General features: G+C 50.0%; 2 protein-coding genes across 5 annotated transcripts; one reads left to right on the forward strand and one right to left on the reverse strand.

Moving 5' to 3' along the window:
• Nucleotides 1–334: 334 nt before the first annotated feature.
• EEF1D (eukaryotic translation elongation factor 1 delta) lies at nucleotides 335–17,130 on the reverse strand. Of its 4 annotated transcripts, none has more exons than XM_083144961.1 (11): nucleotides 17,016–17,130; nucleotides 14,535–14,556; nucleotides 10,717–11,873; nucleotides 7,214–7,343; nucleotides 4,741–4,812; nucleotides 2,844–2,915; nucleotides 2,351–2,441; nucleotides 2,111–2,217; nucleotides 1,303–1,512; nucleotides 530–724; nucleotides 335–414 (listed from the first exon to the last, which is right to left on the reverse strand). In XM_083144961.1, exons 3-11 carry the CDS (start codon nucleotides 11,871–11,873, stop codon nucleotides 376–378), a joined length of 2,073 nt encoding a protein of 690 aa, XP_083001087.1. In that variant the 5' UTR covers nucleotides 14,535–14,556; nucleotides 17,016–17,130; the 3' UTR covers nucleotides 335–375. The 4 variants fall into 4 exon arrangements, with proteins under 4 accessions (XP_083001087.1, XP_083001086.1, XP_083001088.1 ...); XM_083144960.1 differs by having other exon boundaries at nucleotides 10,717–11,882; nucleotides 14,534–14,556; nucleotides 17,016–17,091; XM_083144962.1 differs by lacking the exon at nucleotides 2,844–2,915 and having other exon boundaries at nucleotides 10,717–11,882; nucleotides 14,534–14,556; nucleotides 17,016–17,089.
• Nucleotides 17,131–17,423: 293 nt separating this feature from the next.
• Nucleotides 17,424–21,269, forward strand: TIGD5 (tigger transposable element derived 5). The gene has a single exon (XM_083144965.1). It carries the CDS (start codon nucleotides 17,676–17,678, stop codon nucleotides 19,344–19,346), a length of 1,671 nt encoding a protein of 556 aa, XP_083001091.1. The 5' UTR covers nucleotides 17,424–17,675; the 3' UTR covers nucleotides 19,347–21,269.
• Nucleotides 21,270–21,984: the final 715 nt, after the last annotated feature.

Below are 21,984 nucleotides of genomic sequence, written 5' to 3' on the forward strand. Positions count from 1 at the left end.
GTACATCACAGGCAAAGGGCTGTATTAGGTGCAATACCACAGCAGTCATATGTGCTCTCACTCAGACACCAGATACACATCAGGTCAATAAAGACCAGTCCCTGTGTACAGCACCGGAGTCCTGAGGCAGAGAACCATTGGCACTGCAGATTTCTACATAGAACTACATCAAGATCTAAGAACTTCTCATAATATGTATGAGAAGTTGTGGATTGTAGTACATCCCAGAACCTGCAGGTGGCACTGTCATACACTGCTTGCAGCTTTCCAGCACCTGGGACTCTAGTAATGACCAGACAGACGGATGGTGAATAAATAATGCAGACAGCGCGGAAAGGTTTCACTCTGCTCTTTATTAACAGTCCAGGGGCAGCGTTAGATCTTGTTGAAGGCAGCAATATCCATGCTCTGGACCTGGAAGCAATGGAGATCGGTTAGACAAGGAAACACAGTAGCCTAATATTATATATCTGTATATAATGTGTAGTTCCTTATGGAAGCAGCAGCCAGACAGGAGAACGGAACTTACATAGTCCTCGAACTTTGTGATCTCTTCCTCTAACGCATCTGTGCTGACTTTGTCGTCCTCCACCACGCACTGGATCTGCAGCTTTTTGATGCCGTAACCCACCGGTACCAGCTTAGAGGAGCCCCAGAGCAGCCCGTCCATCTGTATGGTGCGCACACATTCCTCCAGCTTCGCCATGTCCGTCTCATCGTCCCACTGCAAACAGCACAGCGGGGTTAGTCCTGGCTACATACAGCAAATCCATACTGGGAAGGAGGCAAATACCTCCAACTACAACGCACCCACCAACTAATATCCCCATTCCCAACTCTACAGTATGGCAGCAGGTCACGGTCCTGCGCAACAGGGAGTGGGCAGCACCAGACCCATAGGGGGCAGTACTGCAAGCACCTTGCAAGACTGGGGGGTATTCAATCTCGGACAAATTTTTCACCAAGCAAAAGATCTGCAATTTTTGTCCGGTTTTAGGGCGAGTTTGACTCTCCCTATTCAATCCCTGTGCAGATATTTCTTCTTGGTGAAAAATCAGTCATCAGCAAGTTTGCTGCAAATCCATGTGGTTTTGGCGAATGCAAACATTTTTGCCCGTGCCTATTTGCAAGAAAAAAAGAAAAACCCTAAAAGGACATGGGCAAAAATCAAAAACCGCCAGCGATTGAATACCGATGGGTAAATCTTTGCCATAGAGGGACCATTCCTCTGTAACCCTTAGGAGGCTGCTGCGGACCGGCGCTCTGCCCCAGAACACACATGTGATCATCTATGGGTCTCACCGGTTTCACATCCAGCAAGATGGAGGACTTGGCGATCAGTCCGGGTTTCTTGGATTTCTTTTCCGCGTACTGACGTATCCGCTCTTCTTTGAGCTTGGCAGCATTCTCATCTTCCTCTTCATCACTCCCAAATAAATCAATGTCATCATCATCCTCCTCCTCCTCTGACGCCTTCTTCTGTACAGGGCAGGGAGCTGCAGGGGCCGGAACCTGACGATAGGAAAACACAGGCATTATGCCACCCTACCGGGAAGGTTGGCACTGTTCCTATTGGTCTAGCCCCAATAACGAGATGGTCACTATGGAGCCGGATCATTGTAACACCTGATCAGTCACTTATTCACAATGTAGCATCTTGGCAGAGGCGTAACTCTGCGAGGCAACGGAGTCATCAGCCTCCAGGCCCCTGTCCCTAAGGGGGGCACCTCTCCTCACCTGTGTGTTTGAATCGGATAATTGAAAGCCTTCTATATCGCTTCTGAGGCTGACTCCCCCTCCTAGCAGGACAACAGACGTCGCACTCTTTATTCTAAACCTAATTTTTGCGAGTGTCACCCCTTGTATTAGAACCCATGACCCGGTTCCACTAGAATCTGCATACTTACAGTATCTTTCCTCTGGACAACCTTACACCACTGCATCTCGGCAACACTGCAGGAAAAGAAGGGTGCCTACTCCTACATACTACCCACCCATCTCTATACCTGTTACATTAACCTGTCCGTAAAGAATCCATTTACACCAGTAACACCATCCCCCTCCCTTACAGTCTTCGTGCCAGCGGAGCCCCAACCCCCCGGGCACATACCTTGCACGCGACCGGCTTCGCAGGGGCTGATGCTGAGGTAGAAGATTTCTCAAGTGTTACGATTCTGCTTTCCAGCTTGGAGATGGCCAACTGAAGGTCCTTCACCACTACACCAAGCGGACACAGCCATTAGAGAGAGTCCCCACGTAATGACATGTCAACAATGCTACCTGCACATATCATTAACGTGTCCAACAAGGGACAACATGCATACTACATACATTCCCACACGTTTAATACCTTTGTGCAGGCTCTGGTTCTCGCGCTCTAGTATGGAGACGCGGGTCAGGAGTTCCCCGTTGTCCTCGCTGTTGGCGGGTGCGGCGGCGCTCTGCAGAATGTAACAAAAGATTTAAAAGCAGGAGGAGCAGAGGACGCAGGAGAAAGCGCTGGTGGCGGAGGCGGAAAGCGGACACTCACCCAATGCCGGCAGATTGCTGAAAAGGCTCTAAAGCTATACTGGACTGATAAACCCGTGATGCCAAAGCTAAGCATCACTCTGCAAGCTTGGGGGGGGGGGGTGCAGAACATTGGGCTGTGCACAGGGTAAGTCAGCACTAAGGGACCAGTTGCGCAGGAGACTATGGGCATGCAGACTGTGGCCTGCCCTCTGGATACACGGACGGGATCAGACCGATGTGGCCGCCGTACATCTCCCTCAGTGGCATGGCAGAGACCATACACTACGTAGCACTGAAATCACATAGACCTAGCTGTGTACACGCAGACTTACAGTACAGGGCCCTGATGGGGCCTGGGGAGAGCTGGCCGGGGCTTCCTTTGGACTATGGAGGACTGTCCTGAGCTAGAAAGGGGAGAAATGTTTCATGAAAGGCGAGCAGGAAACCGGTGGAGGGAAGGGGGGGGGCGCAGGCGAGGGACAGACAAGGCCTCATGCAGAAGATTGGGTTAATGGAAACACACATACAGAACCGCAAATTGGAGGCATCACACAGACACTATCCTGTACCAACATGGCAAGGCCAGGGCATGACGGGAACGTCAGCAATCATAGTACGGACTTCACCCCAACTGCGCTAATTATATGGATGGTGCCGTGAATCGCACATAGGGTGTAACCAGCTTCAGACAACAGTTACATAGACTGAAGCCAAGTATTTAGGTAGAGACTAGATCCCCTTCAGTTGTGATTACAGGATGTGATGTTCAGTGAGGGCGGAAGGTGTTAGATGCCCTCACAATGGTTTTTATTTTCGATGTAATTCATGTAGGTGTCGGTTATTTTGTTTTATCTTGGCTGCATTGTACCCTCGCCACAGATTTATATCCCCCCTCCAGGGATACGTGGACCCAGGGCATGATGGGAAAATTGTCAGAACTGAAGGGGATCTAAACACTACCAAAGTATTTGTTACATCACTTATACAGTCACCACTGTGTGTCATGTGCACAATATCCGGCTCATCCAGCGATACAGTAAGAGCTGGAGATTCTGCTGAGCATGACGCAGCGCATACAGACCAAACAGCGTAGTCTGGTCACACAAACCACTCCCATCGCTTACCGCATATACGACAGCACAAAGACATTATACGTCCTTGGGAGAGACAACAATATAACCACCACCGGGGCAACTGCACCGTAACCTCCATTAATGATCCAGCAACAGCGCCCAATGTGGCTAATGCAGCATAAAATATTAACCTCTGCTATTTAATCGCTGGGCAGATGTTTGATTTGGGCAACGGGGCGTTAAAAATAAAAAACTAACACGTTTCAATGTACTATTGTCCCCATACATCTGTCCTCCATGCGATACAAGTTGCGTTTTACAGAGCAAGTGAGCTCCATGTGATTCTGCAGCGCTGGGCGTCTTTTTGGCAACTTTTCTCTGTTAAATAGCAACGCTGCTGTGTCTGCGTAAGAAACGGAGCATTAGAGTCTCCCTGGAAGATACAGCAGCAGTCACATGGCATATTTTAATCAGCAGAAGCTGCTTGTGGGTCCTATGCGTGCCGTTTTGCGAATAAGACGCTATTTAACAGAAGGTTGCAAAAAGACGGCGGTGCTAGTCACGCCAGAAGGGCGGTTTTGACTTGAAAGATGAAGGCGGACACATCTGTAGGCCTAGTTTTAAACTAAAAAGGGTCATTATTTACCTAATTAAATGTAGACTGTGCACACGGTCCACTAAACACATTATATTTTTTACTCTGCACTGCCTGGCTACATGCGCAGCACCATCTTACTGCCACTCTCCTCTTAGGGGCAGGTAAGCGTACTCGCCTAGTTTCGATGCCGAATTGTTCCAAATTAGTTTCCCAGAATGCACTGCCATTCCAAATCTCTTCACTGACCAATGTGATGCACCCCGTGTAATTTGCGATGAGAACACAGTTACGGGTGAGATGTCTGGACTATGCACTGTACGGAGTTAGGTGGGACACACAGATCGGACACGGAAGACCTAGATGATTAGGATGGACACACACAAGCAGCCTCAGAGGCGAGAGGTACCCGCTGCAGGACAGACAAGGGGTTAGGATGCAGCAGCCACATCTGCTGGATGAGACACACAGGTTAGACAGCCAGGTTTATGGGGATACGTGGGGTGCACACTGACAGCACGGCAGCACCACCTGCTGGCGAGACAGCGGTCTGGTACTCACTCCGGCCAGCGATTTCTGGATATTCTCCCTGGCTCTTGCAATGTCCCTGAGGATTGTGCTTGCTCCGTCCTCCTATAGCCGGTGCACAAAGAACCATACACATAGTTTACATGTTACCGGGAGGCAAAGAAGGAGGAATGAGTTAGCGCAAGGGCTTGATTGACAGCCTGGTGGAATGTACAGCTGATTGGGGGGAGAAACAAGATGCAATCTTATAGGTGGATTCTGTGACAGCCGCTTCTCCTGGTCCAAACAAAGCCATCAAGCCCAGTTCCACCTTTACAGCAGGAACCGCCCCCTGCCTGAATTATCGGGGCTCCCTCCTCGCTATAATATGTACTGCGCTGGATAATGACGCCTGAGGTCCAATGGAAATAGCACTGGTGACTACAAATCCTCTGCCTGGACTGGCCAGTACAGGGTTGGCTGCGGCCTACTCATGCATGGAGCCCTGCACGCCGCAGAGTTACGGACCATAAAAACAGGTATTTGGAGGCTTTGTGGGAGAAGTCCCATAATTCAGGCAATAAGGAGGGGTGTATAAAAGGTGGAAATAGCCTTCCATTTTCCCGAGGCCTGACACTTTGGAAACTTTCCCTCTACAGACACCGCAAATGACTCTACCCATCGTACGTTCAGAGTCCTAATGAATAGAGTTATTGGCCAACTGGAAGAAGATGGAGCGGCCATTGTTCAGGGGCTGTGTGGAAGGAGGTTTCTTGTCACACGGATGGGAACACGCTACACTAGCTGCTTCTTTTGGGACATGTCCCTCTGAGTGTCACAATGGGAGAGGTCACAACCTCAGCGGTGGCTAAGTATGGAGCGAGAGAGAACCAGCCAGATGCAAGACAAGCAGTCACCAGCCCCAGAGAAAGCATATGCACAGGAACATGACAGAACACAGGGATCATACACAGTCACCTAGCCCCTTATACAGAATATGCACAGGAACATGACAGAACACAGGGATCATACACAGTCACCTAGCCCCTTATACAGAATATGCACAGGAACATGACAGAACACAGGGATCATACAGTCACCTAGCCCCTTATACAGAATATGCACAGGTAAGTACGGTGTATAAACACTCGAGAGTTCAGATCGTCACCAAGCTGAGATTGGACTCAACAACAATGCAATTTGTATCCCTGAGATATCAGCTGCCGGAGGCAGGAGAGTCCCTGAGATATCGGATGCTAGAGACAGCAGGAGAGTCCCCGAGAGCTGAGCATCCTCCGCTACAGGAAACAGTAGCTGCCAGAGTCCCCAAGAGCCACACAACCTCCTCTACAGGAGAGTCCCCGGGAGCTGCGCAACATCCGCTACAGGAGACACCGGCTGCCTGAGACAGCAGGAGAGTCCCCGAGAACTGAGCAACCTCCGCTACTGGAGAGTCCCCGAGAGCTACTCAACCTCCGCTACAGGAGACACCGGCTGCCAGAGACAGCAGGAGAGTCCCCAAGAGCCACACAACCTCCACTACAGGAGAGTCCCTGAAAGCTGCGCAACCTCTGCTACAGGAGACACTGGCTGCCGGAGACAGCAGGAGAGTCCGAGAGCTGAGCATCCTCCGCTACAGGAGAGTCCCCAAAGGCTGCGCAACCTCCGCTACAGGATACACCAGCTTCCGGAGACAGCAGGAGAGTCCCCAAGAGCTGCGCAACCTCCGCTACAGGAGACACTGGCTGCTGGAGACAGCAGGAGAGTCCAAGAGCTGAGCAACCTCTGCTACAGGAGAAACTGGCTGCCGGAGACAGCAGGAGAGTCCCCGAGAGCTGCGCAACCTCCACTACAGGATACACCAGCTTCTGGAGACAGCAGGAGAGTCCCCGAGAGCTACGCAACCTCCGCAACAGGAGACACCGGCTGCCGGAGACAGCAGGAGAGTCCCCATGAACTGACCAACCTCTGCTACAGGAAAGTCCGAGAGCTGTGCAACCTCCACTACAGGAGACACTGGCTGCCAGAGACACCAGGAGAGTCCCCGAGAGCTGCGCAACCTCCGCTACAGGAGACACCAGGAGAGTCCCCGAGAGCTGCGCAACCTCCGCTACAGGAGACACCAGGAGAGTCTCCGAGAGCTGCGCAACCTCCGCTACAGGATACACCAGCTTCTGGAGACAGCAGGAGAGTCCCCGAGAGCTGCGCAACCTCCGCTACAGGACACACCAGCTTCCGGAGACAGCAGGAGAACCTCCGCTACAGGAGAAACTGGCTGCTGGAGACAGCAGGAGAATCCCGAAAGCTGCGCAACCTCATCGTCAAATAATAATAATCTCCTGTAATGCATGTTCAGGCTTATTTATGGCCAATGAAGAGAAATCAGATGTGAATAGGTCCCAGCATCAGCATTATTCGTTTTATCCAACCGCCAATCAGCATCATCAATCACTACACAGTAGCAGGACAGAACGATAACACGGCGGGAGCAGTAGGGTTAGTCAGCTCCATGCAGCGGAGTACTCACCTGCGGCAGCCCGTGTGCGTCCTGTTGAGTTGCCCCACTAAGGTTTTCATAGTATTGCCTCTCCGCGTCATCGTATTTGTATTTGTCAAACCAGATCTTCTCAGTGCTCAGGAAGGAAGCCGCCATCTTTCTGGAACAGAGCGCCAGAGATTTACATTAGACATGGCAGAACCCTGCAGCCTCCCCTCCCCCACCTCCTGAGATACGGGGCTGCTGGAATCAAAGCTCTGAGCACCTTTACACCGGGTCAGCGGATCTGTGGTCTCCCAGACCGGACGCTTTGCAATTTCCAGAAAAGGAGGCATTTATGGAACAGTCAACGTGGTCTGTGACAGCAACTCTGGTTACTGGTTCTATAATGTATTCAAGAAATGCCCCGGGGGACAGACCACCTGGTTACTACTAGCTACAGCAACACTATAAATCTGCTTGGCTAATACAGTCACAATGCTGCTGTAGGAGTATGAAGAGATCCGGGGGAATGCTGCATATAATCTATGTACTGGATGTGGGTAAAGGATATGATCAAAGTCACCCCCCTCCAAATCCGCTGCACTGCAACCGGATTAATGCATCTCATATGACCGACAGGAGAACTGTGCAAGGGACCAAGAAGGGAAACAAAGGCCACTGCACTGCAGTCTAGTAAAACTAGTGTTCCAATGTGTGGTATAATGTGTAAGAGGCATTAGTGTGCCATCATGTGTAATGAGCATTATGGTGTGTGGTATAATGTGTAAGAGGCATTACAGTGTGTGTCATGTGTAATGAGCATTATGGTGTGTGGTATAATGTGTAAGAGGCATTAGTGTGCCATCATGTGTAATGGGCACTATGGTGTGTGGCATAATGTGTAAGAGGCATTACAGTGTGTGTCATGTGTAATGAGCATTATGGTGTGTGGTATAATGTGTAAGAGGCATTAGTGTGCCATCATGTGTAATGAGCATTATGGTGTGTGGTATAATGTGTAAGAGGCATTACAGTGTGTGTCGTGTAATGAGCATTATGGTGTGTGGTATAATGTGTAAGAGGCATTACAGTGTGTGTCATGTGTAATGAGCATTATGGTGTGTGGTATAATGTGTAAGAGGCATTAGTGTGCCATCATGTGTAATGAGCAATATGGTGTGTGGTATAATGTGTAAGAGGCATTACAGTGTGTGTCATGTGTAATGAGCATTATGGTGTGTGGTATAATGTGTAAGAGGCATTAGTGTGCCATCATGTGTAATGAGCAATATGGTGTGTGGTATAATGTGTAAGAGGTATTACGGCGTGTTCCATCATGTGTAATGGGCACTATGGTGTGTAGTATAATGTGTAAGAGGCATTACAAAGTGTTCCATCATGTGTAATGGGCATTACGGTGTGTTCCATCATGTGTAATGGGCATTATGGTGTGTTCCATCATGTGTAATGGGCATTATGGTGTGTTCCATCATGTGTAATGGGCATTATGGTGTGTGGTATAATGTGTAAGAGGCATTACGGTGTGTTCCATCATGTGTAATGGGCATTACGGTGTGTTCCATCATGTGTAATGGGCATTATGGTGTGTGGTATAATGTGTAATGGGCATTACGGTGTGTTCCATCATGTGTAATGGGCATTACGGTGTGTGCCATCATGTGTAATGGGCATTACGGTGTGTGGTATAATGTGTAAGAGGCATTACGGTGTGTTCCATCATGTGTAATGGGCATTACGGTGTGTGGTATAATGTGTAAGAGGCATTACGGTGTGTGCCATCATGTGTAATGGTCATTACGACAGAATATGTAACGGGCGTAATCCTAGTGCACTGTGCAATTTTTTTATGTTTGTTTCTAATGTAAATTTCTAATAAAAAAAAAAGTGCCCTGCCCCGGTGGTCAGCACCCTGTCCTAAAATAAATCCTACAGCAAACACTATAAAACAATATTGTCACACCTTTAACCCTTATTTTATAAAATAAAGAAGGAAAGGAAGATACACGTACGAGAGGACTTTTTAAAAGTAGAACAAAAAGAATAAAATGGATTTATCGGCACTACTGCTTTCTGGTAAGCGGCACCCACGCCGATGTCTGCCTTACACGGCACATACACAACGGTGCACAAGCAAAGTACGTGTCAGAGACTTCTCATCAGGCTTATCCAGCATTTTACTGACTCTTTGGTGGCGAATCCAATTGTTTTACAGGATTCTAAACTAATGAGCACCTGATAGCTGCAACAAATGAATGTCTCCAATAAACGTGCATTAGACACATTTCAGCTCACACCAATAAGAAGTGCCAAGCCGATATCTACTAATAGTCAGCTGTTCGGTCAGGTGTTGCCACATTACGCTGCTGAACCCTACGTAAGTGGGCGCCATAAATTAGAGGGTAGTTAAAACAATGAAGATGCATTAATGTCAGCTTTAGAAAAAATCATATAATGAAAAATTTATAAAAATAAAAAAAAAACACAAAACAATTGAATTTGTCACTTCGTAGCTCAGGAACACACAAATAATGTCTGTGTTATTTGGGACACTAGAAGCCCGAATCTAGTGATAATTATTTACAGTTTCTTATATAGCGCAGCACATTCCGTTGAATGTTTCTCATGGGCTTGGATATTGGTAGGAGATCGGTCACCGGGCAGTAAAATCAGATGCCCCCTCACCAACCCAAAAAGCTTAAAGCCACCCCAAACTAGTTGTACTTGCCTTACATGAATCACTATGTAACTCTGGGTCCGTCTTTCTGCAGAAAACGCTTTCAGACCGTCACATACTCTGACCCTTCTCCAGTCCCTAGCCACTGATTGGTTAGACCGCTGCTATAAACAGGATTACATACTTCTGCTGCAAATTTCTGACGTCATAACAAACCCTTTAGATCAGGGTAGAACACCGTCCCTTCTGGACCATACAAATCTTCATGATGACTATCTCCCCCCCAACACCCTCCTCCACAACCACCATAAGGCAAACCAAAAACTTAAGTAACCACAATATTCTCCAACTGCACCCAGATCCCAACACCAGTCAGCAAATGACACCCTGCACCCAGGGATATGGTGTTGACAGTGTCAATGTCGACAAACCGTTAACATGCATATGCTCAAAATATACAAAAAGGTCAACACAGAAAAAAGTTAACATGGTTATGGTTGACATCTGAAAAAGTAGTTTTTCAGGGTTTGTTTTTTTTGGGGGGGGTATCCATGTCTTCGTACGTGGACCCACAATAAGTGTCCCATTTCACTCGCCAAGCTTGGGGCACTTTATTGTTCCCAAAGTCCATGTAGTTAGTAAATAATTTTTTTTTTTTTAAATCACAAAAAAAATTAAGTAATTTTGACATTTTGTCTGTCAACCGCATGGAGTCAACCTACCGTCCAGATACTGCAAAGTGCCGAGATAGCCTATGAGAAGGCCTGTGTGCAATGGATCATTTGCTGACTACACTAAGCCCCACCCCTGCGGAGCAGACCCCTGAACCATACTTAGAATAAGAATGGACTCCTACTTGTCACACTGCCTGGACTTGGCCGGCCTGTGGAGTTTGGCTACAGATGACTTGTTGGATGAAGCCGCACAAGGTACACGATAGCCTTGCGCCGCATAGAAACAAGCTTCAGCTTTATCATAAGCAGTCTTATCCAGCCACACGGTCTCACTGCCGGCGTGGAGGAAGTACGCAGGGTAATACAGGGCGTTGGCGGTCTCCTCCGGAATGCTGGACAGCTTCTTCCTGGACGGCAGCTGCTTGGATGCATATTTGCGATTCCATTTGTCACGCTTGTTCTTTTTCCTGGTATTCAGGCCCCAGCTGAAGTTGGGCTCCGCCTGCAGCGCACACTGTCCGTTCGCAACATGTTCGTAAAAGCGTCTCTCCGCCTGGTCATAGGAGGACTTTTCCAGCCAGACTTCTGAGACCAAATCTTGCAGCCCCGCCCAGTGGGGCTTCCCATTCACAGTGGGGTCTGACGCTGCTGCGGGCAATAGGACCATATTCTGTGTGGCCGGGGTGGGAGTAGCACTAGCGTAGCCTTCATCGGGCGTCCTCTGCGTTGATCTAGGAATTCCGAGCTCAAGTGAGGCCAGGTTAAGATTAAGTGGCCGCGTGGCCAGCGGAGAGGTGAACTGCACCACGAACTGGCTCTCGGCATCGTCAAAGTCGAACTTGTTGACCCAGACACCATTACTTACATGATGACATGCCGCCATGCTCTTGTGGCAACAGTTGTCCGTTGCGGCTTTTCTTGACCTGTCTTCCGTAACTTTCCGTTTAGTATTCCCGTTTCCTTTCATCAGGGGGCATTTCTCTGGGGCCTTTGTCTGCTGTGCCGCAAGTCTGACATGATGTGCGCATTCTGCTGCATCATAGACCCACTTATCCAGCCACACCGGGTCCATCATTAGACCAGTCAGCGCGCTGTCCCCATTCAGCTGAGGAGATTTGTTTTTGGGTGACCTTCGTCTCCTCTTCTGCCTTTTACCGTTTAATTTCTTCTGTTCGACATTCGGGTGGTTTTCGGTGAATTCATTCTGGCCAACACCGTTTAAGGTTTCCAAGCCCATCGGGGTTACCTGGGACTCACAGCTGAGGCTTCCACTGTCCTCGCCTTTGAGTTTCTCCACCCAGCTGGACTCCACTGGACTCTGATGTTTCCTGGTCCTCATCTTCAACATCCAGTAATTAAAAAGACAACAAGAGCTGTAACGCTTTGTGCACAACACATAAGAGCTGGGCATTTACCACAGAAGACACAGGTAGAGTGGGAAAAGCTTTGGTCTATATAACCGTGGTCTAGTTTCAGGCCTGGGATGTACCAGGGATGAGTCCACAGGACAAGCTACAGCTAGGGGCAGGAATTCAGGCACAGACTTCACCTCTTCAAAAAAATGCTCTCTTCCTCAACTTTGCCCTGGTAGAGGGGACACCAAGAGGACTGACCAGTACGATGGTCAACCAGCAGGCACCATCCATTCCTAACCAGCATCGTATCTGGGTTCTAGAGTACAGGGGCCACAGGTGGAGAGCTGGTATTGTGCACACTACAGGGTACATCGACTAAAGCTAGCAATAAAATTGGTGAAGTTGCCTATAGCAACGAGATTCTGTCATTTTCTAGGATGCAACAGACGATACGATAGACGGACTCTGATTGATTGCTATGAGAACATCACCACTTTTTTTATTAAAAACTTTTAGCAGCTTTAGTAAATGTACCTGTCTTTATGCACCAAGTCCTTGGGTGGGAAGAGAATATTTTTTGTGAGGAGAAAGTTTCCTATTCAGAGAAAGCTCATTGCAATGGGATCTGGTCAATGTCAAAAGGTCAACACAAGTCATAGATCGACACATGAAAAAAAGGGCGACAGATTTTAGTTGTTTTTTCCCTTAATTTTTTGGACCTTTCATACTTTAACATTCCCAAACTGAGTGCACAGGAATGGTAACGTGTGCCAAGTGCGGGATCCGCATGCTCAGGTGTCACACAGTAAAAAAACGTATGTGGCCCTTTTTCCAGTGTCGACCATTGACCTAGATATGGTCTCCTGTGATGAGCCAATAAAGCAGGGGTGAGCAACTAGAGGCCTTACAGCTGCTGCTGAACTACACATCCCAGCATGCCCTGCCACAGCTTTGCTATTACTGTAGCAGGGCATGCTGGGAAGTGTAGTTCAGCAGCCACCAGAGAGCGGCTATAAAGAAACAAAGCATCAGGTTCTAACAGTCTATATGTCCACCCTGCCAATCCTGTGTCTTGTCTGGTACAACCACATCTAGCGTTGCATGCAATGACCTGGAGAGCAGGGAGGGGTGGCCCGGTCAGGGCAGACTCATCAGTATCTCAGTCCCCACTGCAAGAACCAGGAACCACCCATGCCTGCCTGCTCCGCAGTACCGACACGTGGGATGAAGGATGAGCCCTCTATGGCACAGGACGACACTGAACAGTGATCGGAGGATGATCTGGAATATACAGTGGGATGGTACCAAGTGTTACACAACCATAGCAGGGCCAACTCTCTCCAGGGTAGATTTATCCAACAATGGAGAGAGATAAAGGGGACCTGATGTATCAAGCCTTGAAAAGTGATAAAGTGGAGAGAGTGATAAAGTACCAACCAAATCAACTCCCAGGTGCCTTGTTACAGGCTGGGTGTGATGACAGTTAGGAGCCAATCGGTTGGTACTTCGTCTCCTTCCAATCTTTGATAGCCAGCCCCCCCCCCCCCCCTTCTGCTTTTAGATCAATAACGGCAGCAAATCAGCTCCCGAGAAACCCAGTGTAAGAGGCATAACGTCATTCAGTGATTGCTACCAAATTGGGGTGTTTATAATACAAAGCCTTGGAGAGAGATAATTGGGGGGTGGGGGGGGAGAAGCAGGGTCAGGTCACTAGGCATGCGCGAGATCTCCTGTGCAGCCCGGAGCCGGCAGATGCTGCTGCCATGGAGAGGGCGGCCATTGCGGTGATGAACAATGACACCTGCAAGTGCCATGTGTTTAATAGAGATAGGGACACAGCTACTGTCACTTACCACACTTCTCTGCTATACATGGGGTGAAACCATATCAGAGCAGGTAACGTAATCACCCCCCCCCCCCCCATACATTTACTCTCACCCCCCCCCCCCCCATACATTTACTCTGCCTGCCAATCAGCTCCTGCCATGTTTGAGGTGGTGTGCTAACAAGTTGATTGATTGGTTGGTAGTTCTTCCTCTCCAAGGCTTCATAAGACAACATGGTGACCTTACAAGCATAGGACGTTGGTAAAAGACCCAGCGTCCCATTACGGTTGTGTAATATGGCTGATGGGTTACTGCATGCGGTGGGAGATACCATGCGCTGATGGTGACTAGGAGACGCTGGGGCTCAGCAGCAAGAAGTGAGATGAGGGGCAGAGACATCCGGTACGTACAGCCCACTGGATCACAGTGTTTATATTAGTGGTGTGCAGACCCAGATTTACCCGGATCGCAAAACGGGATCTTATTGGCTATCCGGCTGTCACATGTTTTGAAACTAAAACATGTGACAGACGACAGCCAATAAGATCCTGTTTTACGATCCGGGTTTGCACATCCCTAGTTTATATGGAGCAGTTCTAGCTGCAGAGAAATGAAGGGTCATATAGGAATACGGACAGAAGAGCAGAGAACGGACTCTGCACTAATCCTGGCAACTACCTTAAGGGGTAAGTCAGTGTCCAGGACCGCAGATATGATCTCTTACCCACATCCGTCTCACTAAATCCTCCAGTGCCAGGTGAATGGGATGATCACAGGATGGTAGACGCACATGCTGACATACATGCAGAACATACTCACTCTGTACTGTACCGCAGGAGTACTGAACACCAGAGTCAGCAGTAAAGAGAAAAGGCAGGTTAGAGCAGAGCACACGCCATCTGTAACATACATGTGATACAACCCGTGCTCGTCACACGTCATGCAGGTGAGACTAAGGGGAGGAAAGAGTTATAGGACACAGAAGCGCACAAGCAGAGATCACACCCAACGTGACCCCATCTCCCATTCTGTGCATTCAGGTGGAGAGCTCAGTTCCTCTTTGGGTCATTGCTGGAACTGCATCCCCTGATGTACAATGCGAGCCCTATGGAGGCACCTGGACTACCGCTACCCTGGTCACTAGTGTAACTGTACCGATGGCTGAGCTCAGATCGGGGTCGCTGGGTTCTCTGGATGTGTTATACCAAAACCAATGGAGGGAAGGCCAGTAGTACCCTGTTACTATTAGGTGTAACCTTCTAGGTAACCGTACACAAAGTAAGCAATGTTATATACAGGACACAGTCATATTGCTGGGCACCGGACTGCAGCCCGACAGTCAGGATCCCGATGGTCAGTATACCGCCATCTGAATGCCCCCCCTACAGAGGGAGAATAGAAGCATAGCAAGCCCCACAAGTGGCTTCTTTGCGCTCGACCACCTGTTGGGAGTACCGGCGGTCGAGATTCAGATGTCAGTATACTGACAGTCGGAATCCTGTCGACCCGTCATACCACAAACAGTTTATTAGCCCTGTCCATGATAACCACCCGCTTACACTCCAACCTGAGACAGACCGCTCCAATGACCAGCGGCAACTTCAGAGTACTTGCTGAGGTGCAACATGGAATAACCCAACCACTAACTGCCCCCTCCCATACAGCCCTGCTTGACATACCCCCCCTCCCCATCCACTAACTGCCCCCTCCCATACAGCCCTGCCTGACATAATCCCCTTCCCCAACCACTAACTGCCCCCCCCCCATACAGCCCTGCCTGACAATCCCCTTCTCCAACCAGTAACTGCCCCCCCCATACAGCCCTGCCTCACATAACCCCCTTCTCCAACCACTAACTGCCCCCTCCCATACAGCCCTGCCTGACATAATCCCCTTCCCCAACCACTAACTGCCCCCCCCCCCCATACAGCCCTGCCTGACATAATCCCCTTCTCCAACCAGTAACTGCTCCCTCCCATACAGCCCTGCCTGACATACCCCCCTCCCCAACCACTAACTGCCCCCTCCCATACAGCCCTGCCTGACATACCCCCCTCCCCAACCACTAACTGCCCCCTCCCATACAGCCCTGCCTGACATACCCCCCTCCCCAACCACTAACTGCTCCCTCCCATACAGCCCTGCCTGACATACCCCCCTCCCCAACCACTAACTGCCCCCTCCCATACAGCCCTGCCGGACATAATCCCCTTCCCCAACCACTAACTGCCCCCTCCCATACAGCCCTGCCGGACATAATCCCCTTCCCCAACCACTAACTGCCCTCTCCCATACAGCCCTGCCTGACATAATCCCCTTCTCCAACCACTAACTGCCCCCCATACAGCCCTGCCTGACATAATCCCCCTTCTCAAACCACTAACTGCCCCCTCCCATACAGCCCTGCCTGACATAATCCCCCTTCTCAAACCACTAACTGCCCCCTCCCATACAGCCCTGCCTGACATAATCCCCTTCCCCAACCACTAACTGCCCGCCCCCCATACAGCCCTGCCTGACATAATCCCCTTCTCCAACCAGTAACTGCCCCCTCCCATACAGCCCTGCCTGACATACCCCCCTCCCCAACCACTAACTGCCCCCTCCCATACAGCCCTGCCTGACATACCCCCCTCCCCAACCACTAACTGCCCCCTCCCATACAGCCCTGCCTGACATACCCCCCTCCCCAACCACTAACTGCTCCCTCCCATACAGCCCTGCCTGACATACCCCCCTCCCCAACCACTAACTGCCCCCTCCCATACAGCCCTGCCGGACATAATCCCCTTCCCCAACCACTAACTGCCCCCTCCCATACAGCCCTGCCGGACATAATCCCCTTCCCCAACCACTAACTGCCCTCTCCCATACAGCCCTGCCTCACATAACCCCCTTCTCCAACCACTAACTGCCCCCCCATACAGCCCTGCCTGACATAACCCCCTTCTCAAACCACTAACTGCCCCCATACAGCCCTGCCTCACATAACCCCCTTCTCAAACCACTAACTGCCCCCTCCCATACAGCCCTGCCTGACATAATCCCCCTTCTCAAACCACTAACTGCCCCCTCCCATACAGCCCTGCCTGACATCCACTACCCCCCCCATACAGCCCTGCCTGCCATACCCCCCCTCCCCATCCACTAACTGCCACCTCCCATACAGCCCTGCCTGACATAACCCCCCCCCTCCCATACAGAGCCCTGTCTGACTTAACCCCTGCCTGACATACCCCCTCTGGGTTGAGTACAGAGCCATACGATGGCAGAGCCGGGGAACCCGGGCCCGGTACTCACGTTGCTGTTACTGCTGCTGCTGTGTCAGGCGGGTGGGAGGGAAAGGCCGGGCCACGTGACCCACCTTCCTTCTACACGCCGCAGACGCTACCACCCAGATATGGCCGAGGGGGAGGGAACCGACTTTTGAACGGAATTATAGACCGTATCACCCACCAGAGACACACACTGTGCACATGAGAAGCATTTCATATATAACTCTCCGCTATTCCGCCATGACCCAGCCGCGTCTCAGGCGATCAGCCATTTACATTCGTGTGACTGAGTTGGTACAGTCCGGGACGTAGCCGGGCACGGCGCATGCGTAGAGCGAGCCTCGGCGTACGACTAGGATGAGCGCATGCGTGGTTCGCTCAGCTTGATGTGGTTACTGCGCATGCTCCGGCTGTGCAGGGTCCCTCCCCTGGACTGAGATGGGCACTGGGTGGGAGGGGGTTAGAGGAAACAAAAGGGAGACAGAGCTGGATGTAAACACAGCTGGAGCCTGGTCCTTGGCTGTCATCTTACTGGGCATCAGCTTGGCATTCCAGTTCAGCCTCCAGCATGCCAGGGTGACTGGTCAGCAGGATACTGGTCTTACCTGGGCATGAGGTGCCAGCTGGCACTATCCTTGGAAATCACCTGCGGGTGCCAGCGTAACAGACAATCCTCACCAGCGCTATGTCCTGCCATGGGGAGCCGCTGCTGGAGACCAGGTTGGGGAGCAAAGATTGCACGCCCACCATGGTGAAGATGGCATTTCGCAAGGCATACTCCATCAAGGACAAGCTGGAAGCCATTGAGCGAGTGAAGAGCGGGGAACGCCAGGCTAGTGTATCAAGGGACTTTGGGGTGCCCGGGGGAACTCTTCGGGGGTGGCTGAAGGATGAGCAGAAGCTAAGATGGTTCCTGGACCAGCTGGGTGGAGATGTGGGCACGCAGAGGAAAAAGATGCGCCTGGCCAATGAAGAAGAGATAGACAGGGCTGTGTACTCCTGGTTTAACGCTTTACGCCAACAGGGCATCCCTCTCTCTGGACCCATTATCCAGGCACAAGCTGAGGCCTTTGCCAAGCAGATTTATGGCGAGGAATGTACATTCAAGGCAAGCCATGGATGGTTCTGGCGCTGGCAGAAAAGGCATGGCATATCCAGCCAGCGCATCTACGGCGAATCTGACGTCCGGCCAGCTGATGTCGACCCAATTCTTACCTACCCGGAACAGGCCAAAACTCCATCCAGCGACGGTGGCTATGCAGATGAGCAGATCTACAACGCCAACATCACTGGATTGTATTGGAAGCTACTTCCAGACCAGACTCATGAGATGGTAATAGCCAAGCAACCAAATGGTTACAAGAAGGTAAAAGACCGCGTGGCCATTCTTTTGGCTGCCAACCTAACCGGCAACCATAAGCTTAAACCGTTGGTTGTTGGAAGGCTGCATGATCCGCAAAGCCTTCGTCACCACAATCAAGATAAGTTCCCTGCAGTGTACAGGTCTTGTAAGAATGCCTGGGTGACCCCAGAGCTGCTAAGAGAATGGTTTTTCGAAGAATTTGTGCCTGGAGTAAAACGTTTTTTGAGGCGATGTCTCCAACAGAAAGCTGTCCTACTGGTAAACCAAGGCCCTGGAAAGCCACCCGATGAGGAACTTCAAACTCCAGACGGCAATATCCGAGTCTTGTTCCTTTCCAAAACCACTAGGAGCAAGATGCCCTCAATGGACCAAGGCGTGATATCTTCCTTCAAGCAGCTCTATAAGCGGGAGCTCCTGAGGCTAGTGGTTTCCTGCGACAGCTCTACTGCTGACTTTTTGAAGTCTTTTATGCTGAAAGACATGATCTACCTGACAGGCCAGTCGTGGAACATGATACAGGCTGGAAGTATAGAGAAATGCTGGCTTCTCGGCCTAAGAGCGGCATTTGAGAGCAACGCTATGGCAGAGACAGCGGGAGAGGAGTATAGTAGGGTCTTTTCTGACTTAACCAACCTGGCTTCTCTGGTTTACAAACATATGGCCCCTGAGGATGTTGCAGAATGGGTCCACCTTGATGACTCCATCCCAGCTGTGGAGGAGTCGATGGAGGACAGAACTACAGATTCAACTAGCACATCCCCGGCGGCCAGGGACAGTCTAGGAAATGGGGACACCAGTGACGATGGGGGGGACTTAATACCAACTGCTGCAGAGGCCATTCACGGGCTGGAGACTGCCTTATGCTGGCTGGAAGCTCAGAATCCACAGAAAGTGAGCCCACTGAAAATAGTGCAGTTACGTTCCTTAATAACCACAGCACAGCGCCTCCAACAGGCTGAGTTCCAGACCAAAGCTACAGACTGCAGTTCATAACTTACTTGGGGGTGGTCTATAAGACAGGTGGCACCTTGCATAGGTAGTATTACACTATACAGATCGACAATGTGGCAGCAACATGCATCTTTGTCTTGTAGCTTTTCTAGATGTATTTCACTACACCAGAGGTGGTCCTCAAGGCAACCCAACCCAAGGACTTAAGTCAAGACTAGTCAACCCCAGTACTCTAGAGCAGTGGTTCCCAACCCTGGTCCTCAAGTACCCCCAACAGTGCACGTTTTCCAGGTCACCCGGCAGGTACACTCATTATTCAGGCACATTTTAAAAGATCCACATGTGGAGCTAATTATAGCACTTGTGATTCTGTGTGGAGACCTGCAAAACATGTACTGTTGGGGTACTTGAGGACCAGGGTTGGGAACCACTGCTCTAGAGTACAGTTAATGTTTTCCAGTTCTCCTCACTGAAGCACAAGATAAGCAATTAGCTCTACATGTGGACCTTTTAAAATGTGTCAGTGAATAATGCATACACTTGTTCACCTGCTAGGTGGTCTGGAAAACGTGAACGGTTGGTAGCTCTCGAGGACTGCCTTTGGCTACCCATTTTAAGTTTATCCATGCTTGGCCACAGGTGACTTTACTAGCACCTCGTCAATTTAATTAAACCAGCTGTGCTTAGCCATGGGTTCACCTAAAACTTGGACCATTGGGGTGCCTTGAGGACCACGTTTGAGAACCTCTGGGCTACACCACAGTCACCAGTCCATGTGTTCAATACGTTCTTCTGTACCCTTTGCCCTGTGAACCAAGATGTCCACAGGATATAGATCGGTGTCCTTGGTCTCAAAGGGTGTAAAAGCAAAACAGTGTAGTGTATCTGTACTGTTGTTTTCCTGCAGATTGTCAGAAGAGCTGACGCTTAACTTGAGCTTCCATCTATTAGCCAGTGACCCAAATTTTATAGGCAGAGATCCATGAGGTTTCCAAAATGGGGCGAGTTGGCTGTGTGGTGCCCAGAAAGCCCTCCTCTTCTTCCATCAAAGCTCTTGTACTATGGGGGTATAGCGGGTGCCTGAGGTTTGGGCGAGGAGCTTTGGGCAGAATATAACGAGAAGAGATTGTTGCTGTCTGTCCTGTTTGCAGATTTGTTTGAACCCTCAGATTTCTTCATTTGTATCTGTATTCTGACTACATTTACTAAATGTATTGTTCTGTTTTTGAAGCTTTTTGTGCTTTTCATTCATGTCTTTATGTCATCATTCAGAGTTTATATTCTTTACCTCGGAAAAAGCCCTATACGCAAGACCAACCAGGTATTGCCTATAATAAATAACATATGCCTTAAACCTAGCTGGAATTTTACTTGCATCCCATTACAGTCCTCTCTGCCTGATGATAGAAAACACATGGCTGAAACACACAGAACCAAGGGGGAAAAGTCAACGCACCGTAATCCAACTCATCCATTGGACAGTATTGGCGCAGCGCTGCATACTAGTGACACATTAAGGCGAGTTGTGTCCTCTTGCGCAGATGCCAGTTTCTCTGTGCCCACGTTCTGCATGCGCCACCTTCCGGCGCTGATCTGTCACTCAGTGGTGTCCTCCATCTGCAGCCCCATGACCCCTGGGGCATCAGTCTAATACGGGTGAGTCCCGATCTTTACATAGTGTCTACATAAGGAGGTAGACTTGACCGCACATGGTTGACATACAGTAGGTCGACAGTGCTTAAATAAAGTCAACATGACAATTGGCGACAAGTTTTGCTTAAACTCACCATGCACCTTGCCCGTAGGCCAGCGAAGGGACATCCAAGATAGCAGGTGGAATAACACTGTCATGTGACTTTGGTTGCCACCAGTGATTGCCAGTAACGCCAGGACGCGGCTGGCTCACTGATCCGGACACCTACAAACACTGTAAATCAGGCATGTCCAAACTACAGCCCTCCAGCTGTTGTGAAACTACAAGTCCCATCATGCCTTGCCACAGTTTTGCTATTAGGGAATGCTAAAACTATGGCAAGGCATGCTGGGATGTGTAGTTTCACAACAGCTGGAGGGCCACAGTTTGGACAGGCCTGGTGTAAATGCTCTGTTCTGTCATACAATGTTGCCCACATGTCTGTTCTGCTGGATGTGCATTAAATTCCTAGTACAGCTCATTTATAGCTATTGCATTAGTGACAAGTTTTTACAAATGAGTCCGTGCAAATGGTATATACGGTATTATGGTAAAACCGACCGCGGCATCTTCAGTAATAAGATGCTCACCGACGGCTTCTCTGATCCGATGCTGCATCAGAGGACCCAGCATCGGATCAACTGCGTAGGCCATCTGGATAACTCATGCTGTCGGGGCTGGTGAAACCGCTGGCACGTTAATGCTTCCGCAGGATCTGGCACACCCGCTGCATGGTTGTCAGCCTTGTTGAAACCATTTTCTACCCACAATCCCTCAGTATTGGTTTCTGTGGGCCTAATGTGGAGGTGGATGTAGTTGCGTTCGCATCAGTGGTGAAACATGCAAATAAAGTTGCTGCAGGGATCGGTCCTCTGCCCCCAGTCCTGCGGATATGGTGTTTGTTATCTGTCATGTGCCCCATGATTGGAAATATCTGTCCGTGTGTAGTACCCTGGCCCAGAGTGGGAACCGGCTGCCCATCACAGG

The sequence above is a fragment of the Crinia signifera genome, chromosome 5 (genome assembly GCF_055691185.1).
Source record: "Crinia signifera chromosome 5, ASM5569118v1, whole genome shotgun sequence".
Taxonomy (NCBI): Eukaryota; Metazoa; Chordata; class Amphibia; order Anura; family Myobatrachidae; genus Crinia; species Crinia signifera.

Excerpts from the sequence above, each read along its gene's own strand:
- EEF1D (XM_083144960.1), bottom strand. The coding sequence starts at position 11,882 with ATGTTGAAGATGAGGACCAGGAAACATCAGAGTCCAGTGGAGTCCAGC. Across the intron at positions 2,916-4,740 it reads TCCAGAAATCGCTGGCCGGA|CTCAGGACAGTCCTCCATAG; the intron begins GTGAGTACCAGA and ends TCCCCTTTCTAG. Across the intron at positions 2,218-2,350 it reads GAACCAGAGCCTGCACAAAG|TGGTGAAGGACCTTCAGTTG; the intron begins GTATTAAACGTG and ends CGCTTGGTGTAG.
- TIGD5 (XM_083144965.1), top strand. The coding sequence starts at position 17,676 with ATGTCCTGCCATGGGGAGCCGCTGCTGGAGACCAGGTTGGGGAGCAAA.